General features: G+C 38.9%; 2 protein-coding genes and 1 long non-coding RNA gene across 3 annotated transcripts; 2 read left to right on the top strand and 1 right to left on the bottom strand.

The window, feature by feature from the left end:
• The first annotated feature begins 9,746 nt into the window (after positions 1–9,746).
• LOC117316354 lies at positions 9,747–11,588 on the top strand. Its single transcript, XM_033870895.1, has 2 exons — positions 9,747–10,182; positions 11,485–11,588. The coding sequence occupies exons 1-2, from the start codon at positions 9,747–9,749 to the stop codon at positions 11,586–11,588; spliced, it is 540 nt and encodes a 179-aa protein (XP_033726786.1).
• Positions 11,589–11,736: 148 nt separating this feature from the next.
• On the top strand, positions 11,737–13,026 carry LOC117316353 (uncharacterized protein F54H12.2-like). The gene has a single exon (XM_033870894.1). It carries the CDS (start codon positions 11,737–11,739, stop codon positions 13,024–13,026), a length of 1,290 nt encoding a protein of 429 aa, XP_033726785.1.
• Positions 13,027–19,589: 6,563 nt separating this feature from the next.
• Positions 19,590–20,505, bottom strand: LOC117316742. The gene is made up of 3 exons (XR_004529992.1): positions 19,943–20,505; positions 19,810–19,833; positions 19,590–19,715 (listed from the first exon to the last, which is right to left on the bottom strand). It is a non-coding gene; the product is annotated as an uncharacterized LOC117316742 (long non-coding RNA).
• Between the last annotated feature and the right edge of the window lie 6,016 nt (positions 20,506–26,521).

Raw genomic sequence — 26,521 nt, 5'->3', positions numbered from 1 at the left:
TAGTTGACGTGATGATTTTATGACACGTGAAAAAAAATGATGATGCCAATGTAAATGGTAGTTATTGCTCCTTCATAGCGTTAAAGAGGCTTGCCCGCAGAGAGATCAGAAAAATTGGCTAATAGAAAAAGATTTTTTACACATGACAGATTGTTGGAATTGTTGAGTTTTTCATTTTATTTTCCTTATAAAACGCTGAAAAGTGATATTAAAACCTCATTTTAAAATATTATTTATTTAATCGCAACCCGCAATAAGTCTAATTTGATTGACACATCAAAGAAACAAGCACGTGCACAGTGCCGCACAGTGATAACTTCAAAGGCAGCGGCGATTTACAAAGAAGATTTGCCGTTATATTCCATACATTTCCCTCTCAGGTTGAGTTTTAAAACGTCTTTTAAATACATATTCTGTAATTGTTTTCAAGAAATAAAGTCGGAAAGCCTCTAATTTTGTCACATAGAAACGTGTACTGAAGTTTATTTAGTGATCGGAGATGTGCCGTTTACCGGTCCGTCTGCGGGTAAGCCTCTTTAAGCATATCCGGAATAATTTTTTTTTTTTTTTACTTTTGACATTTTTATTCAGATTTTCCACATGAAGTTATCACATGATACAGAAAGAAACAAAGACAAATTTCAGACACTTACTTACACAGACTGTATATATATATGTATATGCATATCCGGAATACGAGTAGGATGACTGGTTCGCCGATTGTCAGCATAGTGTGCCCAGGTGAGGTATCCTAACGGGGGTCTTTTGCAGTATATGTTTCTGTGAGGTACTATCAAATTGAGGCAAAATACACACGCACATTTCCCATATGTACAAATTCAAGCCATGTCGAAACAGCTGAATGCTATATTTGTATTTATTAAGCGACGTACACATCGTTCCATCTTACTTAATTCATGTTTAAAGATAGGTACAAAGGTGTTGACGATAATATTGGCTTCTTATTCACACAAAGCACAGAACTGTCAATGAATACATCCTCACATCTTCACATTCCAGTGTCCGTTCCATTTTACTGCCCACTCATCTCAATAACCCCATCTATCGCTTTCTGTACACACCTGTTCCTGCCATAACAGTAATTTCCACACAGTATGGTCACCAACTCTCAGAAAATAAAATGCATTTATAATAAAAAACCAACAACTAGCAGACGCTGACAAAACCCACTAATGAAAATCACCTCGATGTAAAGTAAGCCCATTCTTACTCACAAACATAAAAACAGATAATGTATATATATATATATATAGCTTAGAAACACAAATGACGAAGGAAGACAACTTTTTGACTCGTGCCCTGACCGGGCCTCGAACTCACGATCTACGGCACCGAATCGCCTAGCCAGAAATATCCGCAGCCTATACCGCCTATACCGGCGTTCTTAAAAAAGAACGTTTCAATGGCGCAGTGATGGTCGGCCCGATACCCTGACATGATCATTGTGGAAGTCGTCTATAAGGTGATATAGAATACCTGGATCGCAATGTATTTACATACATGGATACGAATTGTACATATATTATATATATTTCTCTCGGTACAACTACGACAGGAAATTCAAATCTCTATCTTCGGATCACCAACACAGAGCGTATATGATACATTGTGCTAATAAATAGATATATAGCTTAGAAACACAAATGACGAAGGAAGACAACTTTTTGACTCGTATATATATATATATAAGGTTCAACAGGTGGATACATGTCATAAACAGACGCGTTGATGTATTTTTTTGTTGCAATCCAAGACCGAGATCTTAAGCGGTGTTTCAGTGTTGTTAATAAAAAATGGATTCTCTGCCATGAACTGAAAGATGTTCAGATTTCACGTCTGCGTTAATAGTCTAATTAATCCGAGAGACAAGATGACGTTTATTCATGTTTTGATTTCATTAGTCAGACAGAGTGAATAACGTAATATCTCTACAGGATATGGTACACTTACAGGGGTGGTTTTGTGAAGTTCATGTTGGTGCATCAAATAAGATATAGTGTGACATTCGGAACTCCTCTGCTGTGTTTAACACTCGTGGAATTCTGAGTGATGTTTTTATTTTTTATCTATACACAAGTAATAAACAAATCTCTGAGAGAATGTACTTATGAATTTGTCCATCCTATCATTAACAGGTTACGTTGAGATTCCAGCACATCAAAATGACCACCGTCCACTTTCTATAATTACTGGTAGTCTATAAACTTTGCTAATGGTGGTTTGTCCTTTTCCGTGAAAATGGCTGAAACTGACATAGATATAGAATGATACGTACATACGTATTTTTTGGTGTTCCAAAGTAAATGAATTACAACATTAAAAAGACGTTACTTTTAACGACTTTATGAAAATTTGAGGAATTATGCCTCGCGCACTGTATTTTCAGTATCAATTGATCACATATGTATTTAAACATGTACTTGTTAGTTATTTATAAAATAAATATTTATAAGGCCTTTTACATAATTAAAGCACATGAGAGGGAATTGGTGCACAAAAAGCTTTTACAGCAGCTAGACGCTGAAGGCGGTCTGATCCAAGTATCTTTTAAAGCAATCGCTAGACCACATGCCCAGTAATTGTATTTCGGACTCTGCAAGGCCGGAAATACCCACCCATGTAGCTGCCCCCGGCGAAAGGAGTGGCCACCAAAATGGGAGGTGTCGAATCTTAGGGATTGAAAAGGGCTCACCTGTATCAATAGTTCCAAGCGTAGTAAACGTGTCTGAGTCTGTTTGACTTTCACGTGGTTTACGAGGGCCGGTGATTTTTCTTAGAGCCTCACATTCCTCCTCGATCTGTGTGCGTAATTCGGCTGTAGCACGGGCAAGTTTTGACTCCTTTAACTGCCTTTGTAGGGTTTCGACGTTGTTTGTTTCGTCAATATCGTTAGCCCGTTGTTGGTCACTATTGTCGGTGTTATTATCTGTGGGTTCGTCTGCCTCTAATCTGATGTCAGGTTCGTTTCCGGTAGCGTTATCCACCATGGCTGCCTCGGATTCTTGGAACGAGTCGTGAAATTGTTCCTCGTCGGAGTTTTCCTCATTGTTTAGCACTTGTTGAATGATATCGTTCATGCGTGCACCGGCATTATGTCTTCTTTAATGATTACTCATGATTCAACGCGGATGGGTCGTAGAAACAGCAAATAACAATATTTAGCTTTACATGAGCCTGTAAAAAATTATGAAGAAGCTTCATCCTTTGCGAGCACATGGAAATTGAAAACGAGGCAGCGTAAACTTTCAAAGCAGAGCTAGCAAATTGGCAAAATACGAAACTAACTGGACAAAATCCGAAACTAACTAAGATTATATTTACATGTAAATAACACTTCAGCAATTCAATGGAATGAAGTAAATGTAATGGATTTACACGGGACTACGATGTTTTTATGAGAGCGTGGCGAGTGTTTGTGAGTGTGGGAGGGGGTCCCATCAACAGCTCTGGTCATTTATGGGGGACTCCCCGGTGTATGAAATGCATGCGAGTAGTGAATGTGTGTTTTGTGAGGCCGTGGTATATTCGTGTTTGTCTCCTTGTAATTCCTCGAGTCTGATGTTGACGTTATAGTGCTACCCCCACGAAGCAGGACACCTCACACGGTCACCGTGACAACGGGCGAACCAGTCGTTCCACTCCCAAAAATGCTTAGCGTCAAACAGGAGCAGTAACTGCCATTTATAGACCTTGGAATGTCTCGGCTAGGGGACAGAACCCAAAGCCTTCCTCACAGCGGCGAACGCTGTACTAAAGGCCAAAATTGAGGCATTGTCAAGGGAGACATTAGGGAGAATAAATTTGCAAGAAAAAAGAGAAAAGACAAAATTCCAAATTTAGTCGCCTCTTGAGACAGCAGGTACAAGTTTTACGTCATACCTGTGGCATAGCCCGAGTTTCCTCAGGACCCCTCCTTTTTCGGAGGAGAAAATTTTTTGTATACCCTTAAAAATGCCTTGGCGGTCCCCAGACCCATCGCCAAAAAAAATTCGGCTCGCGCCTACGGACGCTCGCATTATCACTAAATTACTGGACGTCTCCCCCCTTTCGAAACTCCTGGATACATATAAATATATAACATATAAATCATTGGGAAATGGCTTCATATAAGTTTGAAAGCCTTTGCCCAATCCTTTGGTATCTATTGATGCAAATAAAACAGACCCCAGACCCCTCGCAAAAAAAAAAAAAAAATCGGCTCGCATTATCACTAAATTACTGGACCCTCCCCTTTCTTTTTTTTGTTTTGTTTTTATTTTTGTTGGAGGGGAGGATGGAGTCCCCTGAAATATTCGGGATAAGTTTGTTTTGTTTTTTATCGTGAATTATAAACGGGTTTTGGACGTATAAAAATAAGGACCAATATCTCCGACATTCCGTTAGCGTACTGACAGTCTCATTATACCCAGGCAAGTAGGCGAACTCGGTGTCAGTTGTATCTATTCCTGTTTCTACAGCCAGATTCTATACGAATGATGGATATTACCTTTGATGACAATCAGAACTAAAATATTTCTTCACCATGATATTCATGTTAAGAATCTTATTTTAATTTATCATAAGGCGAGACTCAAAACACGTTGGTAACGTATCTTAACACGATAGCAAGGACCACGGGGTGACCAAGTCCATACATGACTTGCCTGAAATGATCCTAAGATGAGTCTTCAGTTCCGCTGGTGCCATCGAGCTGTTTCAACAATTGGTAGGGATGTTAAGGAAGGATAGCTGACAAAGTGTTGGTAAAACCTTTCACATGGCAGCGTTATCACCTCTCTTCCAACTCCTTTGTTGACACATAATATCTCTAATGCCGGCTTTATTTGGAACTTAAGTATTCTAGAATAGTCTTTACGTTTTGAAATATAATACCTTTAGGTCTTTTGTGCTTAGTGGGTGAAAATTCCGTCAAATTGTCTATGGTAATTTCTAGTTATAAATATGTCGTATTTGTTTATCTTATAATATAATTATGAAGAAACCGAAAAAAATACATCAAAGAAATATACTTGTATGCGCATGTAAAACTGTTTCTTGATGCAAGTATTTATTGTTTGGATTTCAGATTACGCAAATGTCTAAAAAGTGTTCTAGAAAGTTCTTGTGACAAATTTCAAAGCACAAATGAAATTTACAATTATCTCTGACCTCTCGATAATTATGCGCAATAGTTTTCAGACACCTTATATATTACTCAGATGCACAGTATACATTACAAAACCGTAAGTGTATGATTCAAAAGTACAGCGTGGTTATATGTATATATATATATATATTGTTTTTGTTTTTGGGGCCGCGGTGGCCGAGTGGTTAAGGTGTCCAGACACTTTATCACTAGCCCTCCACCTCTGGGTTGCGAGTTCGAAACCTACGTGGGGCAGTTGCCAGGTAGGCTGGTGGTTTTTCTCCGGGTACTCCGGCTTTCCTCCACCTCTAAACCTGGCACGTCCTTAAATGACCCTGGCTGTTAATAGGACGTTAAACAAAAACAAACCAAACCAAATTTTTGGATATAATAAACATTTTAAATGTGTCGTGTCTAGGAATTTCGATCATTCGAACATTGAATGGCTGTGTTACGCTTAGATATTCAATATTCAATAATGTCACGATTTAGATATCAGTTATACTCTCATAGACTGCAATTTAGTGCAGTTAGTTTAGTCTCCGATTGAATATTCCTGTTGTGGCAGGTGGGACATACACAGAAATGAAACCCTCACTGACCTTCACGTATAACTGTCATGATAACAGATTGTTAATCAATACTATGTTTCAACTCAGAATGTCAATTCTTATGTCATTAATGAAATGAGAGAGAGAGAGAGAGAGAGAGAGAGAGAGAGAGAGAGAGAGAGAGTCTGGATGATGTTTAGATGACCGGCCCGACTGAGCAGCCGGGTGATGTGGTCGCCCCATCTGGTTGGCGGGAGGATGCACGCTGCATGTCCTGCATTTCCAGAATCCGGACAACGGTAACCTAGCCGTTACCAGCGCACAAACTGCGAGGTGACAGCCTGTCAAAATAAGCATCAGTCGTCCCGCCATCTAGGTGGAGAGACCACATTACCCGGCTGGTCGGCTGAATCGGGCAGCGAGCATGAGTGCGGCAACAGCCTTATAACTAAATGTAAACAGGTTCTTAAGGTGTTTGTCTCATTATTACAAGAGTGTTTAGGACGTTAGGATGTTGACCTAATATCGCACACACACCAAGTGAGGTATGGGACTCGCAGAAATGAGCTCAATTCAGTGCTCAATTGAACGATAACGTAAACCACACGAGCGCGGTAGCAGCCTAAAGCACGCACGGGCGGCGTCAATTTTATCGAATTCATTGGCCGTAGCCATCCCGTAGAGGATGTAGTGTTTCTGTGGTGTTGCAAGCGTGTCGTACTTATGGAGCAAGTGGCTCGTGCAAGTAGTGAGATAGCACTTTAAATCGGCAAAGTTCCGGCCTATCACATGGAGACTTAACACGAACATACTGCAGCCTCCCACGGCAGAACGATTTACCCAAATACACCCCAAAACACCCCAAAACCTACTCAAAAACACCTTAAAACATCTCACAACATCAAAACATTACATGAAAACATCATTAGAAATTGATATGTATATGTTAACATATCAAATACAGCTATTGATACCTTCTTTTGTTGACTTATCGGAGAGTAGGGTTTTGACGTCGAGGGAGATAACTCTTACAAACAGTCATACAATAAAACCGGCAAGACAATTATCTAGCGTAGTTTGTCGATTCACGCACATTTATCTTCCAGACATTTTTTTTTCATTTACCTTATTAACGATTGAATTATTACTATTGCTTGAATTTGATGTGTTTTCTCATGGATATGCTGTTCGATAAAGCATATATGTATATACATGTCCGTTGATTGTGCAGACATACTGAGAAATCACAAAACAATAAATGAAGATTAACATTGTGACGTGTCTATATGCTATTGCACTCTGACTTTGTTGGTATCAAATACATATCTTGCTACCTTCTATATCTATATCAGTAGTAGGAAAGGGATGGGTCAGCTGCCCCTCCCCCCCTCCGGCCCCTCCCAAATCCGCGGGAATGTATTTCCCGCCATATCCCTGACCAATATATCCCGCCATCTTTGAACCTAATCCCTGACCAATATTTCCCACCATATTCCTGACCAATATATCCTACCATTTTTAATACCATTTCGCGGAAAAATTAAAAGGCAAGGTCATTCAGTCCCCTGACCAGTATCTCCCGCCATATCCCTGACCAGTATATCCTACCAGTTTTAATACCATATAATTCCATATCCTTTAAAGGTCCAGGGGATTAAGTTGTACAGTCATTGGCCATTTAAATATCCGACATATACACTTATTAACAACATATAACAGACATAAGCCAAATCATTACACAAGATCAAATTATCCACCGAAAACAAAACAAAACCGCAATACAATTAAAAACCTGACCATCCATTCTTTACAGCTCATTAATAAAGTCATGGAGGAAGTACACAGACAGGTACTAAGAAAGAACCGGGTGTTGCTGGTAGAACATTTACCGACTCTAGAAGTTACAACCCATTTATTCCAAACCAACATTTTATCTAAGTACATGGTAGAAGATATTTCCGTAGAGCCAAACAAGTTTGACAGGGCAAGAAAGTTGCTAGATATTTTACCACGTCGGGGACCAAAAGCGTTTAAGGAATTTTGTAACAGTTTAGAATTATTGAAGCAAACTAAAATACTGTCTACTATAAATAATAATCATTAACAGTCATTGCTTCAGTCACCAAGTGTCATCGATACCGACAACATGGACCAGAAGGATTGTGAAAGTGTTATGATCACTACAGGTTTATCCACCAGTCTCGACAGCATATCGGACAGATACAAGATCCATTTTACGATACTAAAGCTAATGGGAGTCATCGTTCTGCTATCAATCACCATTACCAGCTTGTGTATATCTACCAATACCCATAGCTACGATACATCAGATTGTAGAAAGATAGAAGCATCCATACCATTTAATTCAACACCCTGTTCGAATTGTGAAAAGATCGAGCCACCCATCCGGTTTAATTCGACGCTCTGTACCTATCTAAAACAATACCCTTTACCACGCGGATCCTATGTGAGTATTTGTCGCTTTCAACACCAAGTAAGAATCGACATCAGAAGATTCATCAATGGGAGACCAACCATCAAGGGGATCGTTTTTAATGTTTCTCAGTGGAATTATTTGCATACATTATGGGAACATATAAATATAGCAATATCAGAAGCCTCACAAAATTAGATTGTTCCCACCAAACATTTCTCGAACTTTTTCCCCGCCAAATATTATTTCGCAGATTTTTGTTTCCCGCCACATATTTCCACAACTTTCCTCCTACTTAATTTTTTTCGCGAATGGTTTCGCGGATTTTTGTTTCCCGCCAAATATTTCCACAACTTTCCTCCTGCTTAATTTTTTCCGCGAATTATTTCGCGGATTTTTGTTTCCCGCCAAATATTTCTACATATAAACCGACCATTTCGCATCAACCTCACCAGTTTTCGACATGGAACAGAAGTATGCGCACTATATAGACAGCGAGTGGAAGATTGTCTACTGCGAGGCCCTAAGACGGAATATCCAAGAAGTTGCCACCACAAAATGTTACGGCTGTGAAATTGACCACCCCAGCCAAAGACAACACTCCTGTCTCATGCACAATGAAGAAGATAATCTCTTCTTCTACTTTGCCGACGCATTACAGTCACTGGATGAAGAAAAGGTATTAGCAGAATTTGAAGAACGACTATTAAAGTCTCACATACCTTCAAACTTTGTCATCATCTATAAACAAAAGTTTTATTCCAAAGATTGGCGCGAAACTACCTGGAAATCAGACGATAGCCAGTGCGACATTTTCGACACCATCCACCGCCTGATCAATCTAGAACGTGTTTTCTAAGACTATGGAATGGACATACACTGATATCAGACCAATTCATTCAGACTACTTGTTCCACCAAGACAGAGTAAAGTCTTTCCAACACTGGCCTCCTCAGGTACGACAACAATCCACGGAATTAGCATCTGCAGGGTTTTTCTACTCTGGGATCTGTGATAACGTCGTTTGTTTTTACTGTGGTGTACAAATATCACAGTGGTCACCCTACCACACCCCTTACGTACAACACAAACAATTTTCACCAAACTGTATCTACCTGAAAATCATCGGACCAAGATGGAGATAGTGTGTGATGAAGTAGAACGTCAAGATGTGTTGGAGGACATGTGGCATTCCTTAATCACTCTTATCGTGGAAAAACTCATTATGAATATTTCAAATTCGGTTTGTTGTGGCATGTTAACAAGAGAAGAACACATAGACTTTTATTTCGATTCGGTCTTATCAGACATTGATTATGATTATGTTATAGAGATATGGACACAAATGTATCTCACAAGGGACTTAATCAGAGCAGATGTTTTGTGTACATTTTGGAATACTGTTCTATTTAATTTTGATGAATACTCTACGTACTTACAGGAACAAGTAAAATCAATTTATCTACACCAATAATGTAAATGTATATAAATATCATGTTGTATATATTCTGCTTATGTTGTAAATAAACATGTTGTCATTCTATTTCCTCGTTCTTGTTTTCATTCTTATAATAGATGTTGTTTTCGTTATAACATTCATTCCATTTGAGACACGATGACGAGACAGTTGACAAAAGACGATGTAGAATATCTCAGAAAATTTTATTACAATTTAGACAATCCAGCAGCTTACAGTGGTCCACGGAAATTGTTTCAAGCACTTAAAGGTTCATATAGTTACGGGCAGATCAAACAGTTCCTTCAGAACGAGGATGCATATTCACTGCAGAAACCAGTCCGACACAAATACAGGAGGCAGCAGGTCATTGTCACTCACATCGATGAAGAATTCCAAGGTGATCTCCTGGACGTCCGAAACCTAGCAGAACACAATGATAAAGTTCAGTATTTGATAATGGTCATCGACATTTTTTCTAAATTTCTTTGGGTACAACCATTATTGAATAAAAGATCAAAGAGCATCATAGCAGCATTAAAGCTAGTATTTAAAAACTGGAGAATTCCGGAGAAGTTTTATACAGATAAAGGGAGTGAGTTTGAAAATAGGTGGGTTAAAAGCTATCTTAAATCTCAAAATATACAATTTTTCACTTCCCAAAATACCGAGACTTAAGCATCTGTGGTGGAGCGAGTGAATAGAACGTTCCGTGACAAATTGTTTCGTTATTTAACCAAGAATCATACCTACAGGTACATCGATCACATACAGGAGTTAGTAAACAATTATAACATTACACCACATAGGTCTCTCAATGGTCTAAGTCCAACACAAGTCTCCCATCAAAACGAGGCAGACCTTTGGGCTTTCCAATATTTACGAACTAAACTGAACAAGACGAAATACATTCGATACAAATTTAAAATAGGGGATACGGTAAGACTGACTCATATCAAGCACCCATTCAGAAGATCCTACCAAGAACAATGGACAACTGAACTTTTCAAAATTAGCCAGCGATTTCATCAACAGGGCATTCCCATATACAAAATCAGAGACTATCAAGACAAATCTATAGAAGGAACATTTTACCAATCGGAATTACAAAAAGTTCAAAAGAATGAGGATGAATTATGGAGGATCTCTAAAATCCTAAAGAAACGAAAAAGAAACGGGAAAATAGAGTACCTAGTACAGTTCGAAGGGTGGCCAAAACAATTTAATCAATACGTACCAGAAGAAGATATAAAGACACTCGACTAAACTGAAATACACCATTTGAACCATGGACCTCTACCTGTATCTAGATAGTACACAATGTCTAGACGTTTATCCAAACAACACACCGTGGTCCTTTAAAGTCCAAGTCAACAACCCCATGGATTTAAGCGGATTATGGATGATAGCTCTAACAGAATTTCACAACAAAGGAACCGTGACGAACCTACCATTAGTCGTGCATTGTGACATATGCGATGTGAGCATTGTGGGAAATCTACAGTTACCGATTTTAAGGCGAATATTTCATAACGAGAATTCATTCGAGAACCTGTATTACCGACGTATTAATTTAAGACACGTGTCTAGCATCGGTATCGATATAAAGACCACAAACGGCGAACCTGCCTCATTCTTGAGTGAGACGAGCTACATGACACTTCACATAAGACGCTACCCGTTTCTGCGATGAATAAACTCTACATTCCCGATACCAACAAATGGGTAACTTTTTACAGGAAATTAGCCAACGGGGAGATCAAATTACGTTACGATAACTACAAAGACGTACAATCCGGAGGCAATCTAGGGGGGGGGGGGGGGGGGGGGGGGGGGGGGGGGGGGGACGGTGGTTGTAGGTCAGGCATGATTTGTATAGATGATTACCTGACTAAAGACGACATCAAAAAGTCTCCCGACGATGTCAAGGTCACCATGGTCTCCCCCGCTCAGCAAGTGGTGGAACAGGCTAAATCAGAGCTGAAACGAGATCAGAGCTGAAACGAGAAAAAAAGATAAAAGGAAGCAGACTCGGTAAAAATGGTAGTATCGAGAAAGTCACCGGTAGGGGTAAGACGTATAAGAAGAGCTCACCGAAAAATACAGCATTTTAAATATGGCAATGTTATCTACGACTAATTTTCAAGAAATGCAACCTAAGGAGTTAGACCTGTTTACTATACCACATACACAGACTGCAGTAGAAGAGATATTTTATCAAGACTGCCGATCCATATCTCAAGTGTCCGGTCAGTCTCCGATTGAATTTCATCTATCCGGACAGAATGGAATGGAATATTTGGACTTGTCCCGCTCTCGTTTATACGTAAGATGTAAAATCAAAGGCGGTGACGGTAGCAATCTCATAGCGGATGAAAAAGTGGGGCCTACCAACCTATTTCTACAAGGTCTCTGGAGTCAGATCGATGTCACGTTACAAGGAAAACTCATCACTTCTACCAATAACCACTACCCTTATAAAGCGATGATACAGGCTCTGTTGAATTATGGTGACGATTGTAAACAGACTCAGATGACGTCACAGTTATTCTCTAAGGACTCCCCCGGGTCTATGGACGCAGCCAACCCAAACGGAGCAAACAGTGGATTTTATGAACGCAGTACTTATACCAACCAAAGTAAATCTGTAGATATGGAAGGAACTTTATTTCAAGATTTATTCAAGATCAAACGTTACATCTTGAACCAAGTAGATGTGGGTATCAGGTTGTATAGAAGTTCTCCAAATTTTTGTCTCATGTCTGAGGAAGTAAACGCTAACTACGAAGTCGTCATAGAAGACATTATACTGAGGGCCTGCAAAGTAAGATTGAATCCAGCAATCATTTACGGTCATGCCGAAGCTTTACAGAAGATGAATGCTAAGTATCCTTACGATAAATCGGAAATCAAGGTTATGTCTGTACCACAAGGTCAATTGAGTGTATCCTGGGACAACATTTTCCAAGGGAGTAAACCAAATAAGATCATCTTGGGACTAGTAAGCACCGTAGCCATGGCTGGAAGCTATACGCTAAATCCTTACAACTTTAAAAACTATGACTTACGACAGATCACTTTATTATGCGATGGTGTACCTGTGGGTGGAGGACCATTGAAACTGAATTACAGTAAAAGTCAGGGTGAGACCGTCATTCCAGCCTATATCAGTCTGTTCCAAGTCAGTGGACAATGGATGCAAAACGTGGGGAATGGAATAGACCGAGATGAAATGGGGTCTGGATACGCCCTTTATGGATTTGACCTACAACCGACCTTCCAACGTGAAGATTATCTCAATTTAGTCAAGCAGGGGGTCATTCGACTCGAACTACAATTTGGAACACCACTACCCGAAGGAGCCTCCATCATTATATACAGTGAGAGATCAGGTTACTTTGAAATCGATCATTCCAGAAATATCATCACCGAAGGATGAACACAATACAGTTAGAATGTGTACTTCGTTGCGATCCTTATATGAACTCTTATGCATTAGGAGTGTTTTCTAGAGACCACTTACCTATTGTGACATCTTATCCGTGTTGTTTCATTCTCAATACAGACATATCCGTGGACGATGGAACTCATTGGTTAGCCATTTACATTGATGTAAAGGGGTGCTGGGAATTGTTTGACAGTTACGGATATCCACCCCCATTCTATGGACTCACGCTGAAACATTATAATGTAAATAGATTGCAAAGTAGTAGTAGTATGGTTTGTGGTCAATATTGTTTAATGTATCTCGTGTATAGATGTAGAGGTTTTACTTTATCTGATTTTATCGACCTATTTTGTATCGACTTTCATGTCAACGATGTATTTGTATATGATTTCATCATGCATTCATTCCCTTACTGTTTGAAATAAATTTGAAAAGCAAAATGTGATTTTGTCATTTGTTAACATGATGTCTTGGTGGGAACACGAAAGTCTGATTAAGCTCACCTGGCCCAGTAGCTTTTTAATTGTAGGACCGAGTGGTAGTGGTAAGTCTGTATTTACCTCTAAAATTATTAAACAGTCAGATGGCTTATTCGAGACAGCGCCTAAGAGGATAATCTATGCTTATAGCGTATGGCAACCACTATTCGACGATTTACAAAAGGAGGTCCAAAAGATAACCTTTCACGAAGGGGTGCCTACAAAAGAAGATTTAGAAGATTGGTGGTCCGACGGCTTACCTCTGCTACTCATTTTAGATGATTTAATGGCAGCGGTGTGCAACAGTGTCGATGTACAAGATTTATTTACAGTCGGCTGTCATCACCACAATACCACCGTCATCTTTTTAACCCAAAATATATTTTCTAAGGGGAAGTGTATGCGAACGATATCCTTGAATAGTCATTACATCGTTTTATTCAAAAACAAGAGAGACGAACAACAAGTGTATACTTTGGGCCGACAAATTTTTCCTACCAAAAATAAATTTTTCACAAAAGCTTACGAAATGGCTACAGCAGAAAAGTATGGATATCTCTTGATAGATATAAGTCCACATACTGACAAAAAGTATCAGTTACGTAGTCATATATTCGTGGGAGAAGACGTACGTATTTATTTACCATTATGAGTCGAATCATGACGCAGGAAGCCGATTTCTTAAGATAATTAAGGTACACGACAAGGGGGCAAAGAATGGCCCTTATAAAAACAATCACACCTCATCAGTTGAAAGCGGTGACAGAAATATTCTTAAACATCTATCATTTGCATGTTAATGCATCACCAGCATGTATAAAAAAGATGGTTAAACAGAAAAGATTCATTTTACGTTTGATTGCTAAGGAAAGTAGTCGTGATACGAGGCGAAAAATCTTGTTGAGGTTAGAAAGTATTTTACCATTAATCATCAAACAAGTCCTACATTTACTATAATGGCTAAAGAATTCATACTCGTACCAAGATCGAAATACCAATCACTCTTAAACCCTAAAACGGAGGAAACAGGACCTTCCGCCACTGAAGTAGAATTACCAGATGCTGCTGACAACATACACCGTGCCATAGAATTAGCTTTACCAAAAAATCGGAGGGAGAAGGGATTAAATTTATATGAGTATCTAAAGAGGCAAGACAGAACTGTGCTAGACTGGACACATAATGGCAACGTTATTTACAAAGGACAGATAATAACCCATTCACACATAGCAGACCTGATAAGAGACGCAGTGGTGAATACAAAATCTTCACCTGTAGGATTTACAGAATTCTATCAAGCCTTAACAACATTTCATACACCACGTGGGCTGATCGCTAATCCCCTACGCAAACAGTACGAACTAGAATTAGATCACAATGACGTGACCAAGAAAAAAATTACGGGAAAACTTTCGCGGGAAAAAAGTAGCAAGGAAAAAGTACGGGAAAAGTTCCGCGAGAAAAAAATTCGTGAAATGTTTGGTGGAAAAACTATTTACGCTAAACCTAAGTGGTGCTCTATAAAGGTATAAGTAAACTTGAACGCTTCATATTTGATCAGTTTGATTTTTGTCACCATGGAAAGAGTATTCGTTTGCGATGTCTGCCAGAAATCTTACACAACAAGTAAACATCTCACACGACACCAGAAGAGTCATGAAGAAGCTACGTATTCTTGTCATATTTGTCAAGAAAAATTCGTTAGACAAGACAATTTAACTCGTCATTTACGAAACGCTCACAAGATCTTGAAAAGATCTGCTGTCGACAAACCTGACGTTCCTGCTGCCAAGAAGATCCGTTGCGACGAATGTCCAGCGTATTTCGACTCACGAAAAGATCTGGAAGACCATCAGACACTCCACATACAACAGGGAGGGAGACAGCCTCCCCCAGTACAAGATTTACCACCACCACCACCACCAGAAGAACCCATGGAAATAGAACAGGAAGCTATCAATGGATTGGTTAGAGAATTTCTGTATGTACCAAAACCTGGGGAACAGTATGATTTATTGAAAGCCTTCCAACAGTCCAGGAACATGATCAAATACATGTTAACATCGGAAATCGGAAGACGAGGGCGAGCTATTAAATGGTACCTTAGCGTTCAGGTGAAGTTGGAAAAACATTCACCCGAAGGTATCGTAGACAGAGCAGAGCCACACTTTAGATCCACGAACTATACCTACATGACCTCAAATGATGTCAACGATCACGAATTGAACGAAGCTTACCAGAAAATGTATGCCAGCTTTGAAGAATTCATCAGACACGGGAGTAATTGGAGATTAAAGAAAGTGATAAAGTTGAAACTACACGTACTACCTTACAGACCCCTCGGTGGATCCAGTTACATCGACCTCCCGCACACTCTACGTAAATCAAAGTGTATTACCAACATTCAAAACACCGACGAGAAATGTTTCCTATGGAGTGTGCTTGCTGCTTTACATCCCGTAAGACAAGACCAACATTTATTGGATCACTACAGACCATATCAGGACGAACTCAACATGACGGGGATCACCTACCCAGTAACAGTACAACAAATTGACAAGTTTGAGGATCAAAATAACATGTCAATCAACGTGTTTGGATTTGACAAGAATATCTACCCACTGAGAATTTCTAAGAGCAATGACAAGTTCCACGTGGATTTGTTGTTGTTGACGGAAGGAAAGAAAACTCACTATTGTTTGATCAGGGATTTAAACCGCTTCCTGTCCAGAACTAAAACTCGACAGAACGAACATTTCTTTTGTCCCCTTTGTTTTCACGGATTTAGAAGAAAGGATTTATTGAATGCACACAAGGAGTACTGCGGAAAGTTTGGTACCCAGAAAACTACTCTACCCGCTGAAGGCAGTATGGAGTCGGTATTGCATTTCAAAGAGATCCACAAACAGATGAAAGTACCTTTTGTGATATATGCCGATTTTGAATGTTATTCCGAACCTGTACACACCTGTTCTCAAGATCCATCGGAATCCAACTCAACCGTAACGACCAAATTCACACCCTGTTCATTCGGATACGTGCGTGCTTCAATCGACGAGCGTTACGACAAACCGCCCATCATTTATAGAGGGTCTAACGTCGTGGAAACGTTTATTAACTATCTCATGGAGGAAGAAAGAGAGATCCAACATATCTTGGAAGATATAGAACCCATGGTTATGACCCAAGAAGACCAGGAAACTTTTGACAACACAGCGAAATGCTACCTTTGCAACAATTACTTTAAAAACAACAAAGACAAGGTACGAGACCATTGTCACGTGACGGGAAAGTTTAGAGGGGCTGCATGCAAAAAATGCAACTTGCAGTTCAAACAACCTAAACACATCCCGGTATTTCTACACAACATGTCCCGGTTCGATGGACACATACTCTGTGATGCCATAGGGAAATACAAAGAACAAAATATCACATGTATAGCACAAAACATGGAAAACTACATTTCTTTTTCACTCGGGAATTTACGTTTTCTGGACTCGTGCCGCTTCATGCCTAGTTCACTAGATACTTTGGTGACCAATCTCAAAGACAAAGGACATGACAATTTCAAATATTTCAACAGAGAGTTTACGCTACCGGAACATAGAGAAGTCTTGCTCAGAAAAGGGGTCTATCCATACCAATACCTGACGGACTCTACGAAATTCTCAGACACACAATTACCGTCAAAGTCATCTTTCTATAGTGAACTATCTGAAGAGGATATTACGCAAGAAGATTACGACCATGCACAGAGAGTGTGGCAAGTGTGTGATGTTAAACACCTGGGAGATTACACAGACTTGTATTTAAAATGTGACTGTCTATTATTAGCTGACGTGTTTGAAGCTTACAGAACTTTAAATCTCGACAATTACCAGCTCGACCCCTGTCACTTCTACACTTCCCCCGGATTAGCGTGGAGTGCTGCCCTTAAAATGACTGGCGTGACCTTGGAGTTATTGACGGACATCGACATGCACCAAATGGTGGAAATGGGTATCAGGGGAGGTGTGAGTGGTATCATGCACCGCTATGCCAACGCCAACAACAGATACATACCGGAAACTTACGACCCCACTAAACCGACATCTTACATCACTTCCTATGACGCAAACAACTTGTATGGATGTGCCATGAGTGATTATCTCCCCCACGGTGGATTCACCTGGTTGACTGACGTTGAAATTAGTCAATTAGACATATCAACCATTCCAAAAGAGGGTCAATACGGGTACATCCTGGAAGTGGATATGCAATATCCCTCACACCTTCACAGTATACACTCAGACTACCCTCTATTTGGACCAAGGTATGATACTCACCACAATACATCGTGTCATAAAATTCAAACAGAGTCCGTGGCTGAAACCTTACATTGAATTTAACACCAACAAGAGAAAACAGGCTAGCAACGATTTTGAAAAAGATTACTATAAATTAAAAAACAATGCAGTCTTTGGGAAAACAATGGAAAACTTACGTAACAGAGTCGACATTAAACTAATTCATTCGGAAGACAGACTTTGTAAATATTGTGCTAAACCATCATTCCAACAATGCAGGATTTTTAATGAAGATCTGGTTGGAGTACAGATGTTGAAAACTAACTTACTACTGAATCGCCCCGTCTACGTGGGATTTACGGTCTTGGACTTGTCAAAACTCATCATGTACGATTTCCATTACAACTACATGAAACAAAATTACGGACAAAATACAAAACTTTTATTCACGGACACAGATTCGCTAACCTACTTGACCCATACTGACGACATCTACGCAGACATATTTGTAAATTTAGATTTATTCGACACTTCCAACTACCCTATAGATGATTTATTATACAGCACAACAAACAAGAAAGTGTTGGGGAAAATGAAAGACGAAACAGGAGGAAACCCGATCAAGGAGTTTGTTGGCTTACGAGCCAAAATGTATTCCTATGTGTATGGGGACAGACAGAAACGAACTGCGAAAGGAGTTGCACGTGCCGTCATCAAACATTGCCTACATCACCAACTTTATAAGGAATGCTTATTTGACCAGACAGTGTTTTATGCCAACATGCATCGCATCCAATCCACACAACATCAACTTCATATCGTCAGCCAGAACAAAGTGACTCTGAACAGTTTTGACGACAAGAGATATATACTAAACGGAATAAACACACTACCTTACGGACATTACAAAATTGGACAATGAGACGTTAAGATAATTATATATATATATTGTAAATAATTTGTATTTGAACTAATGTTTAATTTGTTTTTTGCTAAATTCATGTTGTGATGGTAGTACTTTTTCATGTGTGTTTTGTAAATAATAGTATCGCTGAATTCATTTTAGTCTAAACACTTTTAGTAAATAGTTTTCGTTCAAGTTTTTGATATAACTATTTTTGTTGTACGTGTAAAAAATACGATCGAGTGTACATTTTAGGGTAGCAAATGTAGAAGTTTGTTTCAAATATGTATCACAATATGATGTATAAAGCAATAAAATATGAAAAAAAAAAGAAACTTACCTTTGATATGATTTATATATATCCCATTAACTGATGGGGATGGTTGACCGCATGGTCTGTAGGTGGAGGGCATGCTCAAACAATCATCGGAAATGCTGGGAGAAGTTGACTGCGCATGCTTCGACGTGAACGCCATCTGGTGATTCTCCTCAAATAGTCAAAGTATTGTACAATAGACTGACAATGGTCATTCTTACCTGTGTAATGGTCTATTGACAAAAGTACTTAGTCTCAGTCGACTACAGAAATGCCTTACCTGAGTATTACTAGTTAAATATAGAACAAACACGTATTTTACGATTCGTTTCATTTATTTTGGAGATCTGAAAAGAGAGAGAACAAATATTTTACCACAGATATTTCAATAAAAGAAAAAATCGAATTGTAGAAAATATTAACAATTATTCAAGTTGAAAAAGAGTTAAAATGAAAAGGAGAAAACTCAGTTACTCACTTTACATGTCTAATGAGGTAATAAGGGCCTTGAACATTTCCTCATCTATGGATACTGTGTGGAAGTCAGATGTCAGCTGAAATGAGAATGGTTTAATAGGGAAAATGTCTTAAAAGTTGTGGAGGAAACTGTAAAAATCGTACAAAATAGCTATACTTACAACGTCGATTCTTTCAGGCGATTCCAACCTCACCCTCTTTCTCTGCAGGTCTTCGGACTGGAAAAACATACATTTATATATTAAGACATGGGAAGTAAATGTGTGATAACGACAAATCGAAATATGATAGAGTTAAAATAAGTATACTTACTGGCTCTTCATCCCTCTTCCTTTTCTGTAACAGTAAAACAAATTAAGTTATTCGATGTGAAACAATATGATGGAAATATGAAATGCTATATGATTAATGCGACAGTATTACAGTAATGCAAAGAAAATAGCACCTTTGTTACTGGTGGGGTCACCAGTTGTGGTCCCAATGGGACCGGTGTCTGTGGCGGTGTAGTATCAATTCGTTTGGAAGACTCCTAAACATGGAAATAATTTAATCATTTATAGTATCAGGATATACAATCCAAAACATCATGTTAATTGCTTTGACTAGTTATTTGTTTTAAAGATGACATTATTTTATATTCTTCAATTTGTGAGTTAATGAAAAAATGAATTTCATAAAGTAACTTTCATACGTACCTTTTTTATATGGGACTGGATATCTGCCATTAGTGCATAGTTCTGCACCATGTCCATGAATTCGTCCACACTCACGGTGGTGCACCTGTTATTGCGTCCATTTATATGGACATAGGTTACACCCCTATATACTGACAACTGGACATATTGTCCATTTCCGAAGAAATGTCTCGATGCCATCATTATTTTCAAAAAATAAAATCTCTTGAGATGGTCAAGCGATTGTGAGGAGAATAGGGTTGTAGTCTCTTTTATAGTGCGGGGGATCTGGAAAACGATTGGTTTGGATAGAATAATAAAATTTTGGTAATATTCCACTACTTCTCCTGATATTACAATATTACCAAATCCGTAGGCTGTACTTCAAGGATGTGTTGCATTTCTATCTCCCGCATTCATTGTAACGATTTCCTTTGCGGCTCCAACACTTTTGATTCTCTGCATGATCATGATTTTGAGGAAATATAAGAAAAACAATAAAGACGGGTCCACAATAGGATTGCAAATGAACAGTTTACCAAGATTTACAATTGACGATGAATTGGTGTGTGAATTAAAACTAGACTAATTTTTTCGCAGTCATGCTGCTGATGGTTATGCTTGGTGGGATAATGTTCTGTATGCCAATAGTTGATGCTATGGCCAGAGATGTGCGCGAACACTTTCACAGATTCTCGTATTACCGTGACCCACGACGTCGATCCACAAGGATTCGGAGACCGCCCTCACGTTATGGATTCGAGTAGAAAACAATCTTGTAGAAGTGTTAGAAAAATCTTATGTATATTTTTAATTATTTAAATATAATTGTTGAAATTTGTATACGGGTTAGAATTTACATATCATAAAAAATATATTTGAAAGTGTGAGTGAAGAATCATATGTATATTTTTAATTACTTAAATGTAATTGTTGAAGTTTGTATACGGGTTAGAATTTACATATCATAAAAAATATATTTGAAAGTGTGAGTGAAGAATCATATGTATATTTTTAATTACTTAAATGTAATTGTTGAAGTTTGTATAGTGGTTAGAATTTACATATCATAAAAAATATATTTGAAAGTGTGAGTGAAGAATCATATGTATATTTTTAATTACTTAAATGTAATTGTTGAAGTTTGTATAGTGGTTAGAATGAATAAAATTGTTGAAGTTTATACGATGTGTTTATCGTTTATTGAATAAAAGTTTTTGATCCTGGGTTAAATTGTGTGATCGATAATTCTAGAAAGGAACTGTACAACTTAATCACCTGGACCTTTAAAGGATATAGAATTACATGGTATTAAAACTGGTAGGATATTCTGGTCAGGGATTAGGTGTTAAAGATGGCAATAATGATGCACGGATTTAATCTCCAGAGTAAATGAAGGTTTGGATATAATACCTTAAGATTGACTCGACTATTTGACACGTGTACACGATGTTAAAGTACACATACATGCGTGTATGGCATGTAAATATTATTGGAGCTATAAAAATGTGGACAAATAACATAATTACCCATTATCACCAGGTCGAGAGAATGGAACACTCGCTAGTCTACGGGCGGATCTATTTTCTCAGAGAACTTGGTATTACTAGAGTACGATATAGGAAAGCCATGATACGAAGCATGAACATTGATCAGATGAATGCACTTGGAAAAATCATACAATTCATGTTAAATGGTTCCCTTCAAATATTACATAGAGATTCTGAAATACTGAGGAACCAAATCGATGTCCTGAGACAACTTGTTAACCCAATAGCAAGTTTGGCAAGAAAACGAAACCTGTTGCTGAGATTCCATCGTTTATTACCGAGATTATTACGAGAATATTATCTGAATCAAACGATCATTCTTGAAATTAGGGATGTCGATGAATAGATTGGGATATGTATAAGGTCACTGCGTGTATACTAAAACAACGAAGTCCGACTTAAACAACGTTGGCTAATCAAAACCTCAAACATGTACCTTCTAAAATAAAATTTGAATTTTTTTAATGTTCTGGTTGTTCGGGTAGTGTGATGAAAGCCTAGGTAAAGTAAACGGAAACTGTTGACTGTACAACTTAATCCCCTGGACCTTTAAAGGATATAGAATTATATGGTATTAAAACTGATAGGATATTCTGGTCAGGGATATGGCGGGAGATACTGGTCAGGGGACTGAATGACCTTGCCTTTTAATTTTTCCGCGAAATGGTATTAAAAATGGTAGGATATATTGGTCATGATTTGGCTTATGTCTGTTATATGTTGTTAATAAGTGTATATGTCGGATATTTAAATGGCCAATGACTGTACAACTTAATCCCCTGGACCTTTAAAGGATATAGAATTATATGGTATTAAAACTGGTAGGATATACTGGTCAGGGATATGGCGGGAGATACTGGTCAGGGGACTGAATGACCTTGCCTTTTAATTTTTCCGCGAAATGGTATTAAAAATGGTAGGATATATTGGTCAGGGATATGGTGGGAAATATTGGTCAGGGATTAGGTTCAAAGATGGCGGGATATATTGGTCAGGGATATGGCGGGAAATACATTCCCGCGGATTTGGGAGGGGCCGGAGGGGGGGAGGGGCAGCTGACCCATCCCTTTCCTACTACTTATATCTATATTCTATATCTGCATCTGTATCTGTATCTGTATATCTATATCTATAGATCTCTATCTATATTCTATATCTGTATCTATATCTATAATATCTATATCTGAACTTTATGAAAACTTTTGCATACTAAAATAAAATAGATATTGTAATTTGCAGCTAGTTTCTTATTAATATTCAGGTAATGTTCTGTTCACATGTGAAAAGACACCGTGACGAGACGCCGACTCATCAGCGGTGCGGTCTCTCGCCCGGTAATATTCACGTACCCCCTTTTGATTTGATTTAAACATATTTTATTGTATCTTAATATATACATGGGAATTGGGCACAAGTTATCAAACTTATATTAAGCCCTTTCCCTATATAATTTTACATACATATAATACATTTATTTTACAAGATGACATATATTTACATATGAGAGAGAGAGAGAGAGAGAGAGAGAGAGAGAGAGAGAGAGAGAGTTATAATGAAGATATAATTTAAAAAAAAATCATTATGACTATAGATTATCAAATGAATAAACAATTCAAGTAAACTATTCCAATAAACTATTCCGATGCCGATAGCAGAAGTTCACACTATTCACTTTTCAAAACACTCTGCTGTTTCTAAAGTTCATCACATCCTGTGCCATGGTTAGCTCTCTCCGTTCGCTTCCTATGCCTCCCTTTTCTGGGGATTTGAAAGTATTACTTGCCTAGAGACAGTCATTTCATGTTTATAAAAAAAAACATACTAATACATGAAGAGGTATCCCAAATGATATGGTATACGGGGAATCAGGACGTTTCTCATTAGTAAATATAATTTTTATTTTGGCACTAATTAACTACAGATGATGAATTATCAAGTAAATTATATGACAAAATGGATGTATTTCATTTAAAGTGGTTATGTATGGTATTTTGAAAAAATTCAAGTTAAGATCGGCAAAAACTGAAATACATGTATATTGTTAAACAAAAGCTAATTGACCAGGCTATTCAAAAGTGGTTTTGTGGATATCGAGAAGAGAAGTAGAGGGCAAAATGATATATTATTCAAATGTATCTTTGGTTTTGATAATTACTTGACTATACATTTATTATTTATAACATATATTATTGATCATATAAGATATCTGATATGTTTATAAGATATCATTTCTTTATAATGTAATGATACTAAATCATTGATATGATAGAGAACAGCCTGGCTTATAATATTTGAAAATAAAATTTAATTTTGTGTTTTGTGTTAAAATTGTACTTATGTGTCCGGAAAGTTGGTCGTGTAGCGACTGTTCGTCACGCCTGATTTGTCGGTCGTGTAGCGACTGTTCGTCACGCCTGATTTGTCGGTCGTGTAGCGACTGTTCGACACGCCTGATTTGTCGGTCGTGTAGCGACTGTTCGACACGCCTGATTTGTCGGTCGTGTAGCGACTGTTCGACACGCCTGATTTGTCGGTCGTGTAGCGACTGTTCGACACGCCTGATTTGTCGGTCGTGTGCTGTTAATTAGGCTATTGTGTATATAACGGAGTAGTGAGGAGTGATTAAATGGCCATCCACTGGCCAGGTGTTAATTGGTCCCAGGTGTGGTATTGATATCGCCTAGGGGCGTAATTATACGGCTAGATTAAAGGAGAGGACAAGCTTGGTATATGTGATTTCGTCTGTGATTTTAATTTTAATAAAACTTGGTATGGTTGCGAAACCATGAAGCATGTTTTCAGAAGCGTGCCCGATGTAAGCATACCTGCATAAACATACTTTAATGTAAAAACAATGGAATTTCAGCCAATCATGTCTTTTTGTATTCAGTAGTTTTCAGAAATCACTATAAAATGACCTGTTAACCATCAGCATTAACAGTATCCCACTGTAGTCATGGCGCGTGGTAAAACAAAATCAAAATGGCCATGTGGTACTTGCAAACTGGATACACATGACATTGAAAGTTTGCTATGCGAAATTTGCAATCTTTGGTTCCATGCTAAATGCGAATGCATCACTTCTGCCAAATTGTCTAAATTTACGGCATCAGATGAGGCTTACCTGTGTCGATCCTGCCGTTCTGTTGGTCATGAAGATACATTCGATTTTCTCCATGGTCCGAGTCGACTTGAATCGGTAAGTACGATATTATGATTGTAATACACACATCCCAAAACACACATACGCACTCACCACACGCATACATGTCGCACGCATGGGAGGCCGTCCTTAAATGACCTTAGATGTTAATAGGACGTTAAACAAAATAAACCAAACCAAACATCCAACTTGCGTGCTGCTCGCCCATCGTACGTCAATTGGACGCTTTTAATCATGCGTGCAGCGTGCGTCTCATTCGTGCTAAGTGCACTTCTAGTACGGCTGTCGTGCGTTTCACTCACTCGGTACGTACGTGTTTGGGAATCGTACGTCGCCCGTGCGACTCACTTCCATTGCAAGATAAACGTACTGGCATCCTACGGCATCTACTCCTACCCTGACCTTTATCCAGGAGTAATAAAGACATATCATATTGATCCACATCTTCAGTATCATCTATAGGATCGCCATAGCTACTCCAACCACAACCACATCCATTACTGTGAGCTATTGGAGGTTGCTCGAAGAAGACCGTGAAGCTGTTGTTCTCGTGTTCGCTAGGAAGCGTCTGGAGCAACAGAGAATGAACCTTCAGCTCGTTGGCTTCAACAAATTTGACCAGGCGATTTTCGTCTGCTGCCCCGACGTTGTAGGACTTCTGGTCTTTCCTCTTCCCGGTCTCACTCCCACCGCCACACTCACTCCCATCGTCAGCATCACCTTCAGCTCCCAGGTCTAAATTTACGTCGTCGATTGACGCTCCCTCTCTACCTGGACCCTCTCCTCCTCGTCCCTCTTGCTGGCCTTTGCTGGTCCTTTTCTTCCTTTCTTTGGAGCCATCTCTTCACAGAAACTGAAATAGAAGTGTGCTGTCCCAAAGACAAGTGCTGGCACGTGCGTGTGGAGTAAAACACGTGTTTGCCCCGTATGTCACTCTTGCGAGTTAGGCGGTACACGCACTGGACAAGCACGAGCCACGTAAGTTGACCGCACTTGCAACGAACTTGACACGGGGAACGCAACTGGCAAGTGAGTCACAAGTACGTGCCTTGTAGTTGTTTGGAGGCGACTTTTTCGCCTAACCCTCCATTTTAAACTTGTGAAACACGCGAGGAGAACGCAAGGAGAACGCAAGGGTAGCGCAGTGTCCCCGTGCAGTCCCCTTGCGGGCTGACTGCGATTCTGAAATCGCAGGGTGCACGCAGAAAATAATGTGCATGCCAATTTTCTTCTACGGGCCTTTGCATGTGGTCTACGGGGCTGGAAAACCGTACGGGTGCCTTGCGTGTCCCTTGCTATTTGGTCCATTTTTGCCCGTAGACAGCACGTAGAAGCACGTACGGCGAGTTGTAAGACCAGCTTACTTAATGTAAATGGTTTTTAGGGCGTTTGTCTCATCATTTCAAGTGTGGTTAGGTAATCAGTTATTGGAATACATTGTATGTAAAACAAGAAACAACATGGCTTATCGAGTGGGTTGATATTCAGAATTATTGGTAAAAGAGTAGGACAAACCTCACGATCTAGGTCGGCAAATGGGAATGTCTTGTTTTCTTTTTCTTTTTAAAAAGTTTGTCAAAATTTACGGTCAAAGTCAGCAGGTCCACAAATGTATCAATGGAAAGGTCTGGTCATAT

Source organism: Pecten maximus, chromosome 18, assembly GCF_902652985.1.
Source record: "Pecten maximus chromosome 18, xPecMax1.1, whole genome shotgun sequence".
NCBI lineage: Eukaryota > Metazoa > Mollusca > Bivalvia > Pectinida > Pectinidae > Pecten > Pecten maximus.
The sequence above is the reverse complement of the archived record's forward strand: the minus strand, read 5'-3'. Positions and strand labels throughout refer to the sequence as shown.